Below are 16,192 nucleotides of genomic sequence, written 5' to 3' on the forward strand. Positions count from 1 at the left end.
ATGTTACTTGAAATTGTATCACTAAATTTAAACAAAAAAAACCATCTAATATATAAATTAAGTTAATATCTAAATTAAAATTCTATAAACTCCCTTCACTAATTCCATATATCAACATTCTCCTTATAATTGATTATATAAACTTAATTATCAATATCTAGACAATTTTTACTTTATAATTAATTTCTATTATGAACCCCTCCACTAAAATTTGAACTCCAAACTAATTTACACTCCGTAAATTAATACATTTGATATGTATATATATATATATGTTTAGGTGGGTGAATGAACCATATGAAAAGCATCCTCATGTTGACCAGCATAGTGTGCGAAAGCTTCAAAAGTCAACGAGAGTGGGAAGGAGTCACCTACATAACCATTATCCACTAAACACCTACCACGTGAAGTGAGATGGTTCCCTTCTCGGCTATCCCAAAGTGACACGACAAGAGGAGGGTTAACAGCGCCAACTCCGCCATAACCAAGGTCAGAGTTGACCACAACTATAAAACTGTGGTTAAGATGGTTTTTGTCTCTTTTCGCGTCGAACGGATCATACAGAGATGCTCCTCCTATCACACTGCTCAAAAGGTAACGAGTCACTGCTTTTGCTTCTCTTAATCAGGGAAGAAAGGAATATTCAGTTACAAAATTCTCGGCTTCGCAATAATAAGGCACGCCTGCTTACCTTCTATCAGGTGACTGTCGTATCTACCTTCTGTTTTCCTTGAAATTAGCCATAGCTTCACTGCCTTTCATTGATTGCATTGAGAATGATGAGATTTTATTTGTCAGTCATGAAAATTATTTGGAAAAAACGGGAAGATTGAAGACCAGAAACAGAGTTCACGGGTGAAATTGACAATCAAATCGAAAAATAAGTGGGTGGGGATATCAGCAGGGCAGCCCCCAAAACCCTCAAAGGACCAAGCCATGGTAGGTCAGTTTTCAAGGTGATTAAGGAGCAGCTCAGCTGGGTCCTTTTTCCGTCGCTTTGGGTGTCTAAAATAAAATCGAAGCGTGCTAAATTGAGCTCTAGGGGTCGTTCTGGATGTTACTGTGGTCTAAAAATTCTTTAATGCTCTATAGTCTGGTTGTGCATTTAGAGTCGTCCGAATTGAATTTTGGGATTGCCAATTCCATATTGTTAGAAGGCTTGTACTATACTCAGTTCTAGTGGTGTGCCAGTGGGTGGGGTTGAGTTTATCACCAATTTGCCATGTTGCAACACTGTGTGTGGGTGACGATACTGGCGTGGTTGATCGATGACTGGTCATTAGCTGTCATCCAAGAACCACTGGTCCAATCCTGCTTTTAATTACCCTGAAATAGCAAGTTGGTTTATCGACTGCTGGAATGAATATGGTTAGCCAGTAATCTTACGCTTGCGGCATTGCAGCTCTAATACCCATCGACCATTGGTCCAAACCTGGTTTATCTTTTTTCTTTTGAAACCTAGGAACTCTGGTTTTGACTTTGCACGTTGGCATCTGCGCTGTTAAAATGGGTGACATCTGGTTTGTGACAGATGTAGGCATGTTATAACATAGTGTCTCTGTGTGTGCACATGATGATGATACCATGATTAAGCTGGGGTTCTCCAGACGTTTCCAATTAATCATTGGGCTGAGCCAACTTCCTTTTTCTCTGTTCCAAGGATACAGACTTGAATTTTAACACTCACGATTGCTATTCAGCCAAACTGTCGTTGATGGTTTGAGGTTTTTTGTGGGCCGTGGCTTATCATGAGATGTACAGAGTAATAAACGTGAAGGGCACAAACTACACTGTGGTTTCAGACAAACCGTAATTAGTGGCCGGAAATTTAGTGTGCATATACTTGCCTGTAAACAAATTGTTTTGTTGTGAATAATATCCAAAACAGCCGTTGATGGGCGTTTTGCCTTTTATAAACCAAGACTGGACCTCAATTGTGCAACTTTTGCTTGTGAAGGCTTTCCTAAGCAATCTACTCAGGTCACGAAACTGTTTTCAGTGTTTTCCTTTATTAAAAATATGCTTCTTATTACCTATTAATAAAAAAATATGTACAACGAGAGCATGATACAAAAAAATGGGTGACAGAAAGTCCATTGCCATAGGGTTAAAACTGCAATTCAAATCTCACTACTAGAAATTAAAATGGGGCATTAACCATAGGAAATCTTGTAGAAACTGAATAGAACTCACTGACATCAAATTATTGACCCCGGGTCCTTCAATAGATATGCAGATGACAAAATTTAGTATCTGATCCCATCATTCTTTTTTTTAAAAATATCAATTTGTTTGTTTTTGAAAACTGGTCAGGGATGAAATCTTAAAAGCAATCCATCATGGCGTGAGAGAGGAACTATGTAATACATGAATCATATCAATGACAGGTTGACACATATCCATTCTTTGAAGTGCTGAATTTTGATCTCTGTTTATGTGGCTGACATGACACTGCTGTCTGTCCATTACATAAAATGCTTGTAGAATAATTGAATCATAATAGTGACAGGTTGACATGCCATCCTTTCTTTGATGTTTGAAGCTGAATTTTTATCTCTATTTGATTATGATCCAGATTATGTGGAGAATGAAATGAAAGATATTATTAACACAGAAAGTAACAAATGATACAGTGAACCAAATTCTATTATTGAAGGAACGGTGGAAAGTACTATAGAAATACAAGGTCTATAATGGTGGTAGCTATCTTTGAGAAGAGATGTGGTTGCTATGTTCATTTGCAAAAATCCCTTAACAAGAGGCTAAAATGACATTTTGTAATGATGCCAGATGCCCTAAGAGGGAAAGCCCCTTAGATGTGACCCTAATTCTAACATGAAGTTAGTGTTGAACTTGCATGATACACTAGACAAAGAGGAGCTTTTCAGAAAAAGGGAAGTGCTGGGGGGACCATAACTTTTTACTCGTTGCTTTGTTCGAGGTCTCTTTTGGCTCCTTGGAAAGAGAATTTGCAGATTGAGTTTAATGCTTTGGCATTGGGCATCAAAATGTTGAATAATGCATGGGAAGGTGTTGAAAAATGCAATACAAGTTCCATGGCCCCAAAACTATCAGTGTTAGTACCGTTTCTGAGATGGCCTTAGCTGGCCACCTAGATTATTCCTTCCCCCTTAAGTAGCAATGTTCTTCATTGCATCAAGCTCCTATACCAAATGGGGGAACAATTGCTAGATTTGGCTCGTGATGAGCCACTTGCCTTGGTGGAGACATTGCTCTATTTTAACAATTTGAAAGAGTTGTATATTTGTTGGCAGGTGATCTTCAACCTGGTATCCATGATCTAATCCATATAGTTTGCTTAATGCAAATAGGGTTGAGCTCTATACTAGCCAAGTGGTCTACCACCTTTGAGGTGTGTAACAAAGGTAGAAAGTATGGTCAAAGCAACTCCACATTAAGTACAAGGTGTAAGCTGAGGAAGGGTGGAATATTCAATTCAAAAGCATTCTCACCCACAACTTTGGTGATAGTGTAAGGTCCATGTTGAAGTGGTTTGAGCTTTCTATGGGGGCTCATGAGTTAATGTTTTCTCAAATGCAACCATACGTTGCCCCTAAGTTGCATGTAATGTGGAAATGCTTGGGAGTTTTTGAAATGGGTATGGCTGGAAATGTGACCCCCCCAAAATGGAAACGTCATGTGAAACTTCATATATATATATACACCTTTTTTTAACAATAATGAGAATATTTATTTTGATTTCAAAATCTATGCCAGGTTTTCAACTTTACATCGGGGGTTACAATTCAGTTTTGTCATATACTTTAGGTATATCTAGCATAACTTGTATCAAAACTATCCTCTGTTGAGGTACGCTAAACTAACAGACAAAGTACATGTCTTTGGAGGTGAAAACTTTACCATGTGCTGAAAAATTAGAAGGGAATCCCCCAACACAGTAAGAGGAAGAACATTATTTTCTTTAGCTATAAGGAGGCTTGTAGAAGAACATAGGCTTCTGCCTGATTATTTGTCATCTTTCCTTATCCTCATGAGTACTTCAATACTTTAGTTCCATCGGGACCATAGAGCCTCCCCCTCCTGCCACCCTTGGATTCCTTTTTGAGGCACCGTCAAAGCCAAGGGCAAAGCTTGAAAGATGTGTCTTCCAATCCCTAAAGGCTTCCCAAGAGAGGCAAAGCTTCCATTTTTTCTACGAGACTTTTTTTAGTAGCCTTGGAGCCAAATTGATTGCCTTTGGAAGGGAGGGCTTTGAAATCCAGGTAGATTCCAGGGCATCCAAAACTTAGGAGAGGCTACTTTACAAGGGATTTGGGCCTATAATTCAGAGCACAAATGCAAAGCTTTCATTGCTGTTGATTGGGGAAGCACTTGAGTATTGTTAAAAATACTTTTGTTCCTTGCTAACCAGACTTTCAAACAAATGAACTTGGGCAAGGCTTCCCAAACTTGTTTAGAAAAATGTTTTTGAATGAAGTTATGAACCGACTTGAGTATTGCAATGTCCAGGAAGAAAAGAGATATTGGAGCGAACACAAGCATATTAGTCTATTTGTCAATGGGGTGAGAGCTACAATCCATACACTTTTGATTTAGTGGCACTCCAAAAAAATGTGTTGGATAGACTCTTCACTGTTCTTGAATAATTTGGTATTGAGAGGGGGCTGTGGATTCCCCTCTTTTGAAGATTTCCTGTGATCAAAATCTTCTTATGCACTAGTAACCAACAGAAGGAATTAATCTTGGGAAGGCTGTTAGGATGCCAAATTTTAGCCCAACAACTAGATTTTGGAGGAGAACCATGCGGAAAAAGAAGAGAAGCATACCCATCCCAAATTTCATATACCTAATTATTCCAATCTAGCTCATGAGGCACATCACGACTCCAAGGGGCGCATCCAACAAAAGCATTATGAAGTTTCTGGGCAAGATGGAGTAGGTTGGGGGGTATGAAAAAGTTTCAACCATACCACTTTTCTCTGCCATCCCAAGAAATAGATATCAACAAGGGAGAATTTTCTATTTGCAACAAATACATTCTTGAGTGGCATCAAGTTTCTATCCTTTTCTAAAGGAGGATTGTTCATAATTCTGTCTGCCCATATATTAATACTTTCCCCATTACTGGGCTTTCAAAGTTTCAAATAATTTCTAATTTTATAAGGAGAGCTGAATTCACAAACAACCAACACATTGTAGATCCTCATCAGGAAGGAGGGAGTGCAACCAGGCATAAACCACACTCAAAAGGGAGGTATTTTGAGCACTCTTTTGGGGAGAATAAGCGCTAGATGAGTTTAGCTCCAATTGCTTTATTCATGACCATTGGATCGCTCATACTGAGCCCCTCGTGTGCTTTAGGATGTTGAACAATGGCCCATTTTACTAGATGAAACTTTTTAGTGTTGGTTTTACTTCCTTCCCATAGGAATTTTTAAATTTCTTTAGCCATTAAAGAGAGGATGTTTTGAGGGGCCAAGGTTGCAAAAAACTGATAGAGTGGCAGTGCTGAAAGAACAACCTTAATCAAGACTATATGATCAATGAGATTGAGCTAGTGGGTTCTCCATTGAGAAAACTTTGATTTGAATTTTGAAACTATACTTGCCCAAGCCTGCGCAGAGTGTGATTTCAGGCATATAGGGATGCCAAGATATTTAAACTCTTTCCAGGTTTCCACATATTGAAATCCTAGAATCCTTGCAATTTGCATTTGTTTTCTGGCACTAATATTCCAAGAATAGATTTGTGATTTCCCTGAGTTTATCATGCCTCCCGGGGCCTCTAAAAAATGGTCTTAGACTGACTTAAACCTTTAATGGAAGAAACTCCTCCTATATGATTTGCAAATTGTGAATGTTTTATGCTCTTGATTCCCCTTGCAAGTCGAATTCCTGGATGCCTTTCACTTCTTCTCTCGAAATCCAATCTTTGGCTTAGAGAATCTGCAACTATGATATATTAAAAAGGAGGGAGAGGGCAACTCTGCGAAGGCCCTGCTATCGCTCAAACTAGCAGGGCTCCTAAAAGGGGATCCTTGAAGGGTTACTACTAGGCTAAGGGCAACAATGGAGCGATAGCCCACTGTCACCTCGGCTAAGGCTCCCTACTCTTTACGAATTTTCACTGATGGGAGGAGACCCATTATTATAAGGATCATGAAATGGATGGACCAATGATAGGGCGAAGGGTGATCCTGGAAGCCTATTCACAAGAGAGGCTCAAATATGTGGCTTTCTTGTCTTGGAAGACAAGATGGAAAGCTCTCTAGGAAGGGCTTGGGGAAAAATTTCTAGGGTTAGGTTTTGAGTATGTGTCTTATAAAGGAGATCCCCAAGTCCTAGAATTCTTGTGGAAACTTGGGTTCCAGGTGATTTTTGAAGAATTAACCTTGATAGTGAATGGGACCACACAGGACCAAATGGACCTGAGATTTGGTTAAGGGGATAGGATGTAATATTCCTAATGGAAATTTACAATGATAAACAAAACAAAACATAGCAAAAACACTTACAAAATTTACAACACATTAAACAACCAAAAATCTACATAAACTGTGCTGAGCTGAGCCATTTTATTGATATAATTGTTGGGTACAAAAGTAAAATCAGAAAGCATGCACCTGGGCTTGCCCAAGGCAAGCTAACAATATCTAGGTGATGAAATCTGCTGCTCTAACATGCAATGTGGCTGCCCCCAACAATCTCTGCGCTGTCCCAGTGAAAACTGCATTGTTGGCTGCAAATAATAGCTGCTATGGCCTGCTTTGGTGCTTAGAAAATTTCAGGAAATTAACATCAGGCTTTCCACCAATAACCCACAAAAACTCACGAAGGAATTGGCCAAATGTTGACCTTGGAATTTCGACTCAATTTACCCTAGCTCCTCTAGATGCCTGAATTGGGACCCCTGCTTGACCCCTCAAATCTGCCCAAATTTTTTTGCCAAATTAATCTTGGTCTCTCCTCAATAAACCTAGAAAAACCCAGAAAGGGTTTGTCCTAGTTTTGACGCTCCAAAATTGACCCCAAATGCTTGGCCCTCCTCCACAAGCAGAAGATGTAACCTGTAGCAGATGTTGCGTTTGTTGCTCCACCAAAATGCTGGAAAATCCCCTACAATCTCCCCTAATCCAATCCCAAGCAACCCAACTCCTCAATCGCTCTCTCAAACCTTTCCCACACTCGCCCCCCACAAATGACTGTGCTGTCCTGGGCAAGATGACGCAGGCTCAATCCCCAGAAATTCATACTACTGAATGTGGATCTCTCTCCTCCTGCAATTTCCCTTCTTTCCTCCTGCAATTTGGACAATGAAAGCCCAACAATGGATGTGGCCTCAATTCCCGACTCCCACTCTCTCAAAGGAACTGCGTACTCCCTAGTTCTACGTCCCAATTGGCCAAGGAAATTCGTGGAGCTGCGTGGTATCCTCCCAGCTACCAAGGATGAGTAGAATTTGCCTCCCTAGGGTGGCACTCGTGGTCCATCAAAGAAGAGGGTGAGATTTCCCCTTGGAAACCTCTGATGCTAAACAACACACGTGACTCATTTGAACAACATGAGCAACAAAGTGTGATCAAATGATCAAAAGTGCTCAATGATGTTGCCTTCCTCTTATTTATAAGTGTTGCTCTCTTCCTTCACTTGGGCCCCTTCACCAAGCAATTTGAGCCTCCTCCTTAGCCATTCGAATTTCTCCATCAAGGGGTGCGTATTTCATCGTGGGGTGGTCCCCACATCCCACTGTGTGATTAATCTTCCCTTTGTCTAATGTTTGCGACCTCCACTACCTCACAACATTAATTTAATTAATGTCCACCCGCTTTTCCGAAGTTTGTATCCAAAATTTCCCCATCCATAATTTACAAAAATTGAGAAAGGCACCTAGTAGGTTTTATGGGAAGGGATATTACAATCCTCCTCGCAAAAAATTGCTTGTCCTGAAGCAATGCCTGAACAAGCATCCTCTCTATCTGTTGCTCCCCACAGTCGCTGCAAAATGGGCCAGGGACCCAGTTGTGCCACTGAATCGTCCCTGACCTCTGCACTATCCTGACATGAAAGGATCCCTCAATACCTGGTTCTCAAGTCATCATGTCCATCGTGAAGCTCCCCTCACTCCACTCACTATCTTGCTCGGTACAAGTACCAGAAGCCCCTTGCATACCATTATTGAGTAGGGGATCATGATAATGTGGCACTATGCCCAACCCCTCGTGAAGTTGTCCTACCACATAGGCCATCCCATGCACTCCAAGTTATTCTCTCGAAGGTACCATTCAATCCCTGCAGAGATAGTGTCTCGCTCACGTGAGCTTCTCCTAATATCATCCCGCTGGCCCACCTACCATGCTAATGAAGTCTCCCACTCCATCCGTGACTCGCAAAAGCCCAATGGAAGATTTGCATGATCTCCCCTATAGTAGCCAGTGCATCCCTAAAGGTTATTGAGTTGTGATGCTCAGGTCCCCCGCTAATCTCAGAGTGGTGCCACCATGTTGACACTGCGTTACTTTGACTATGATATACTCCCCATTGTGCGCGGATTGTATCCTCCTCTCTTGAGGCCTAGTGGTGGAAAATCTGTGAGAGCCAAGCTCATCTTGCTCGAGCATCTCCATGATGCCAATATCTACCCCTCCACTACCAATCTCGACGTTGAGCAACAATAGGATAACTCTGCCTTGCCATGCAGTGGAGGTCTCAGTGATCCCCCATGTGTCAAACCCAAGGTGAACTGGATCACCCTCTGCCATGACCTTGCTTATCACAAAGTGGAGTGATCCACCCACCAATCGGATCCCTGGATCCCCCAACCATACTAGGAGCTCATAAATCCCACTCATCACGGGATGTCACTGCGTAGCGCTGCTACCTGCTAGACCCCGTCTGGCCCTCCTCTCTAACCCCTGTATGTATCCCATGGGTGGACCCCAAGTATCAAGAGTCTGTCCTGTTATCCACCACATTGTGGGTGATATCCCCAAAAGAAATTTTTCTCCATGATGAGCCCCAACCGGCAGCCAACAACCCCTTGATGCCTCCTACTAGCTCGTTGTACCATTTCTTTGCCACCTGAGCCAACCATGTGTGATCCAGGTGGATATTGGTGGCCACCCGCCTATTCCACTTGGACCCCCACCATTGTTTCTTTCAGTTTTTCAATTTCCTTATTTGTAGCACAATTTACTATTTTTGGCAATTTTCCGGGCCTTGAACTTCCGGAGCCGTTTTGAGGCCCTAAACGACTTTTTTTGGGAAAATTGGGACCAACATGGGTCCCATGTTGGCCATTCAAAAGTTGTAGTCCTTGGATAGATCTTTCTAATGAGGTATTGTGCACGTCAAACGAAGATCATATGCCAAAGTTATGACCCCGGGAAGTTGATGTACCAATTTATCCAAACAAGACCCATAGTTTGGCGCTTCATCTCCTAGGGTTAGGTTTTTGGATGTTTAGGGTTTTCCATTGTTTCTCAATAATAAATAGGCCTTTGAGCCTCATTGTAACATAGTTCAGAGGCATGTAGCCGCCACATCTCTTCTCAGAGATAAGCTACCATCGCTTGAGCTAGTCTTATTTCCATTCTATTTGTAAGCATATTTCAGTGTTCGATATTAATGAAATGAAGTGTTATTTCTACTGCATCTTTGTATCTATGGTTATATCTGTAATTTGTTGCATTCCTGTTTAAATCCGGATCAGTGGTATTAGAGCAGTATGCTCTTTCTTTGTTTTTCTTTGCATGTCCCCAACAAGGTTGAGATATAAGGAGTTAGGGCTCGATCTGGTTGAACCTTTGCAAGATCAGCCTCGCAAACCCCGACGACCGCCCATGGGGGAAGAAAAGAAAGATGAGGGGGCAGGAGATCCTATCAAAATATTGCTTGAGGAGGCCCTCGAGAAACAAAGGAACGCGATGATGGATAACTTTGCCCAGATCCTTCAACGGTTGCCCACCGGCGGTGCATCCACATCCAACAGCCACTCTGGAGGCTCCACTCCTTTTAAGGTACAAGTAAACTTTGACATTCCCATATTTGAGGGCCAAATAGATGCAGACGCTGTAGATAAATGGTTAAATCTACTAGAAGGATATTTTTCTGTTCATGATTTTTCCAGCCGAGAAAAGATTACTTTTTCTCTTCTCAAAGCTGCCCCCCACGTCAAGGATTGGTGGGAAACCTACTGTGAGCAGAAGGATGAAAGTACGACCTCATTGTTTTCAGCCGCACCCACTTGGAACTCGTTTCGGGATGCCATCAAGGAGCAGTACTACCCTGTCGGGAGCTATGAGGATAAATACATAAAGTGGACAACATTGCAACAGGGAAGGGACCAAGATGTGCCGGAGTTTACCAATGTTTTTCATACCCTTCGCACGAAGTTGGGTATCAAGGATTCTGAGAAACATTTGGTACTCAAGTACCGCGATTGCCTACACAGGTACATCCAGGATGAGATGGAGTTCCTGGACATCTCCTCGATTGGCACGACATATCGATATGACGTCAAAATCGAGCAAAAGTTTAAATAGAAGAAGCGAGACTTTGGATCTGCGAATCCGAAGCAAGGGAAAGGTGCCCCCAAATCACAGAACAAAGGACAAAGCCAAGGCAGGGCGACCCAGGACAACTCGCCAAAGCCGCAAGCAAAGAACAACACTGCGAAGCCAAAAAAGGACACGGGAAAGTGGTGTGAGTTCCATAAGAGCTCCACTCACAACACAAGTGAGTGTCGGGCCAAGCAGTCACTGGTGGCCGAGTTGAAGGCTTCAGAATCAGATGCATGTTCCGACTCTGAGTCAGAACCCGACAAGGGGAATGACAAAGGGAAGCAGATTATCGATGCGGAGCCCAACGCCACCGTTGCCACCATGAAGATCCAGAAGGAGGAACCCTAAGATCCAGAGGAGGAGTGCCTCTTCCACTCTCAGATGTGGGTTAAGGGTTCCCCGCTACAGTTCATTGGCGACAGCGGGAGCCAAAAGAACCTCATTTTGGTAGAGGTCATGAAGCGACTGGGCTTATCGACCACAACGCACCCACAACTGTACACCATCAGGTGGTTTCATCAAGGACTAGATCTTTGCTTGAGCCAACAGTGCTGCCTTCCATACAACATCAAGCCCTTCATGGATGAGGTATTATGTGACGTTGCTCCCCTTGATGTTTGTGATGTATTATTAGGCCAACCATACTTGTGGAAGCGACATGTTGTGTATGAGTCAAGGCCTCGTGTTGTTATTGTTACTTTAGGAAATAAGTTGTACAGGATACCAGAGGTAGCACTACCTACCGCCATCTCTTTGGTTACTGCAAAACAATGCAGTAAGCTCATTTCCAAAACCGGGAAATTTGTTTTCCTGATGATACGCCCTCAGGGAAAGAAGAAGATGGTGGCCACAACCTCTAGACAGGGCCCCTCCACATGACAACAACAGATGGACAAGGTCGTGGAGGAGTACGAGGACATCTTCACCTCCCCCGCAAGGGTGCCTTTGCACTGTCAGGTCAAGCACTCCATCGATCTGACCCAGGTGCGCCGTTGCCCAATGGACCAATCTATCGGCACTCCGTTCTGGAGAACGACGAAATCAAGAGGCAAATTCAGGAGTTGCTGCAGAAAGGTCACATCCGGCCGAGTTCATCACCCTGTGGGAGCCTGATCGTGTTGGTACAGAAGAAGGATGGGACTTGGAGACTCTGTATTGACTATCGGGCGTTGAACAAGATCATTGTCCGGAATAGGTACCCGATCCCACGAATTGATGACCTTCTGGACCAACTCAAGGGGGCAAAATATTTCAGCAAGATCGACTTGAAGTCCGGATATCACCAGGTACCAATCAAACCCTTTGATGTGTGGAAGACTGCCTTCAAAGCCAAGGAGGGCCTTTTCGAATGGTTGGTTATGCCTTTCGGGTTGATGAATGCTCCTGCAACCTTCATGACGCTGATGGATGACATCTCGCGGCCATTCACCAACTCATTTGTAGTGGTACACTTGGATGACATCCTGATCTTCAGCCAAAGTTGGGAAGAGCACCTCCAGGCTCTAGCACATCCGACAGGTTCTCCAAACACTGCGGCAACACAAGCTGTGTGCCAATTTGGAGAAATGCACTTTTGGCATGACTCAGGTTCAATATCTGGGATACATTATTGATGAACAGGGGGTGCATGTGGATCCAGCCAAGATCCAAGTCATTCGGGATTGGCTAGCACCAACCACTCTGACAGAGCTCCGCAGTTTTCTGGGTCTTGCCAATTTCTACCGCAGGTTCGTGTTGGGATTCTCTCATATCACTTGGCCCTTGAGTCAAGTCACCAAGGGAGGAGCGAAAGCAAAATTCTTTTGGTTTGAATCTCAACAGAAGGCATTCGCAGAGTTGAAACATCGCCTCTGCTCTGCACTAGTGCTCACATTACCAGACTTGCAACAACCATTTGAGATCAAGACAGATGCCTCTGACTATGCTATTGGGGCAGTCCTTACTCAACAGGGGCATCCAGTGGCATATCATAGTGAGACAGTTTCAGACACAGTCTGGAAGTATCCCACTTATGACAAAGAGATGTATTCCATTGTGCAGGCCTATCGACAATGGAAGCATTATATTTTGGGGAAGGAAACGGTCATCCACACAGACCACCGACCCCTGCAGTTCATACAGACGCAAGGGAAGTTGCAGAATGATCGCCATTAGAAGTGGTCCACATACCTGCAACAGTTCCATTTGAATATCAAGTATAAGAAGGGCAACACCAATAATGTTGCAGATTGCCTTAGCCGACCACCGATCATGGCGTTAACCATCGTGCTCAACTCTTGTGGGCACAAGACTTCTGATTGGCCACTTCTCTACAAAAGCGACCCAGAATTCGGCCACACATACCAGACGCTCTTGGAGGGTCAGCGAGTTCCAGATTTTCACCTTTAGGATGCCCTGTTATGCCACCTGGGACACCTTTGTGTTCCTTCAAGCGAGAGCGGCAAGATGATTTAGGAAGTGCGCTACAGTCGGGCCGCTGGGCATTTCAGGGTCGAGAAACGGTGGCAGTACTATAGAAGTATTTCTATTGGCCGAATCTTCGATAGGATGTCGAGAAGTACATCAGATCCTGCACTGCCTGCGCCATTGCCAAACCAACCATCAAGAAGCAAGGCCTCTATACTCCGCTACCTACCCCTAGTCAACCTTGGGAATCCATTTCCATGGATTACATGTCGGGCCTTCCTTCTACTAAGCATGGCAACGACTGTGTTTTTGTGGTCGTCGACAGATTCTCAAAGATGGCCATTATGACAGCCTGCAAGAAGAATATCACAGCAAAAGCCACTGCTAAACTCTTCTTTGAACGAGTGTGGGTACACTTTGGGATCCCACAGTCTATCATCTCAGATCGGGACATCAGGTTCCTCGGTACATTTTGGTCCAATCTCTGGTCGATGTTGGACACCAACTTCACTAAGTCTACCCCAATTCATCTTTTCTCTCACCTGGGTCCACATTCCCATTCTGGGTCCACATAGGGCTAGCCCCTAGCCCTATACCTACCCCCTTGCCCCCACCTTGGGTCAGGCCTAAAATGATGCCCCAGAGGTTGAAGCAATTAAAAGAAAATGTGAAAAGCATAAATGGCCACATTTAACAGGAAATTGTACCACAAAATGCAAAAGATGGTCGGGACAAAAATAATTAGCATGTGGGCAAAAGCCAACACATGAGCTCTACCCCATCCATGGCCATCACCCTGGTTCCATAGGCCCTAGATGAGCCTCCTCTATCATTCAGGAACCCATGATTGTCCCAACCCCTGGAGGGCAATGAACCGCCCTACCTCAAGAGGGGTAATCACTGCTATATTATACACATCATGCTCTTGTCCTTTGAGCCCCGAGCAATTAATTAAAGAAAATTCATAAAAGGCAAAAGGCATATAAAAAAGGGTGGAAAAATCAAGGTCGGGGCACCTCATGTACCATGACTGCTCCCTCCTATACATTATATACTCGTGTGGGTTTCCCCTTGTCTATCTACCCCTATGCCCCATTATGTGGCCCAGGGTTGCCCCCCTTATTCCATATTCCATCTCACCTATTTGTCACTTGCCACCCCCATTAGAAGCGTGTACCTTGGACATACTATCCTCTCTAAGGGTTGAAATCACCTAATAAGGTCCTTGGCTAACCCCCTTTGGAGTTTGGAGACAATAGCACATGCCAAAGTCCACTACGGAAGGGCATGCCATTATGAAGTGTCCACTTTGTTATCCAGGGGTTGTAAGCTCCTTTACCTGATTATTCTAATGATTGATTGTACTAGAAGCCTAGGGGATGCATTGGATCTTATGCAGGATTGCATGTGGTTTCCATTTGGGTTTGGCTTCCCTATATGGGATCCTGACCCCCAAAGGTCCACATTGGCACATGTAGGGTGTGCATAGAGAGCCATGGGCCTCCACAGCAGCAGACAACACTCCATAGATCTTCATGGATGTTCAGAGACTACTAGCGATCCACTTTTGGGACGATGGTGACATGATTGGTACACTATGCCCAACAGGCCCCCACAGGAGCCCCACACTCTTGGCAGGTGTCCCAACACTTGTACGATGTCATGGCAACATTCATTCCACCACCTGGACCATTGCAAAGGATCTACAGACATCTCTGATTCATATGGAGACCCATGGGGTCATTGATGTGCCCTCAGACCCACTGAGAGCACCATAGGTCTACTACTTGGAGAACAAGGGGCCACCCCCTTGTCCATCATATTCCGAGGAATTTATTCCTCAATATGGCACTTCAAGATGTTATTGAGCCTTTGGAGGGCCCTACGACATGCATACATCATTATTTGGTCCCTTATGAGGCTTGCTTTTACATTATGAGCTAGTATGGTTGGCTTGTCACCATTAGGAGTTATTATTTGCACATTATTTTATCTTTAGGGGCCCATAGACTAATTCGAACTACTTAGGAGGCTATATATTGATGTTAGATACATTCATTTGTATCATCACTTGACTTGGGATCTCTCTATCTTTAGAGAATTTCACATTTTTAACTTGGTGGATATTCTTTGGAGATGGATGAATTTTGACGTATGGATTTGGGTTGTTTATCTTGTCTTCGAGCTTTCTCTTGTAAACGAAACGCTGGTTGGATATACTCTATGACGTTGTAAGTAAATTTTGATATTATTCTTGTTGCTGCATACTGCTAAAATTAGGGGTAGTCGCTGCATGATTAAAATGTGGAATTGAACATGTTTTAGCTAATTTAATGTATGGGCCAATGTTATATGAATGAAATGTCCTAGAGATTATTTGTCTCGATAAGCTTGCATCCTTTGTTTTGAAGTATAAGTGCTTGAAGGTCACTTTTCTTTTCTTTCGTCTAACATTGGATGAAGCTGACTTTTTGGGCCTCCTTGTTCAAGAAACCAAGTTCTTACTCATCATTATCCTTAACTCCATATCCCCAAGTGAACTAGGCACTGATCCCTCAAAAAGGGTGATCATTTCAACCCTCTTTTAACCATTTTTCCCTTCTTCCCCAGGCCTAGCCCCATTAGGTCACATAGGGCATCAATTTCTCGAGAATTGACCCAAGGAAAAATTCAATCTCCTATAAGCAACTCCGCGGGTGGGTCCCCTCCCTCTCCTCCAAATTTGTGGCAATTCTAATGGCGGAATCTCCAGGAATCTCAAACCCTAGCTTTAGGATCAATTTGTGCCTAGGCATCCCCAAGGCTAGACCTCAATAGGATCAATTCAACCTTTTGAAGAAAATATTCTTGTTTGGTCCTTTCCCTCACCTTGTCCAGGATAGGAACATCATTGGCTGCTACATTCCATCCCCGAACTTGAGCTGGGTCCACTTGGCCCCGTGTGGTCCCACTTCTCAATAAAGACTATCTGTCAAAGACCACTCGGAATCCAAGTTTCCAAAGATATAGGGATTGTGAAACTCCTTTATAAGTCTATTCTTTCTCCCTCAACCCTCCAATCCTCACCCCTTACCCTTGGTGGACCAAGTCCCTTGCTTAAAGAGCAAGCTAGTTCCATTTTTCACTCCATCCTTGGGAAAGGGTTTTCAGGGTCACTTCTCACCTATCCATTGACATACTTTACAAAGTGATGCCTACACCACTGGGACTCCTCCATCGGTGAAAGTCCGTAAAGAGCAGGGAGAC

At 43.5% G+C, this 16,192-nt stretch overlaps 1 protein-coding gene across 5 annotated transcripts in view; it reads left to right on the forward strand.

Moving 5' to 3' along the window:
- Positions 1-534: 534 nt before the first annotated feature.
- Positions 535-16,192, forward strand: part of LOC149262437 (uncharacterized) — a 141,461-nt gene continuing 125,803 nt past the window's right edge. For 2 of the 5 annotated variants that reach the window (XM_089424605.1, XM_089424589.1), the window contains exon 1: positions 535-701. Coding sequence is in view for 2 of the 5 variants with exons in the window: in XM_089424575.1 (XP_089280701.1) it covers positions 937-943 (7 nt within the window). In the remaining 3 variants the exon portion in view is untranslated. Of the gene's footprint in view, positions 702-798; positions 944-2,313; positions 2,388-16,192 lie in introns of all 5 variants that reach the window. The other 3 variants (XM_089424575.1, XM_089424596.1, XM_089424582.1) reach the window with 3 other exon arrangements.

This window comes from Pinus tabuliformis, chromosome 6 (assembly GCF_031772625.1).
Source record: "Pinus tabuliformis cultivar Carrire ecotype Pingquan chromosome 6, CPIR1, whole genome shotgun sequence".
Classification (NCBI taxonomy): domain Eukaryota; kingdom Viridiplantae; phylum Streptophyta; class Pinopsida; order Pinales; family Pinaceae; genus Pinus; species Pinus tabuliformis.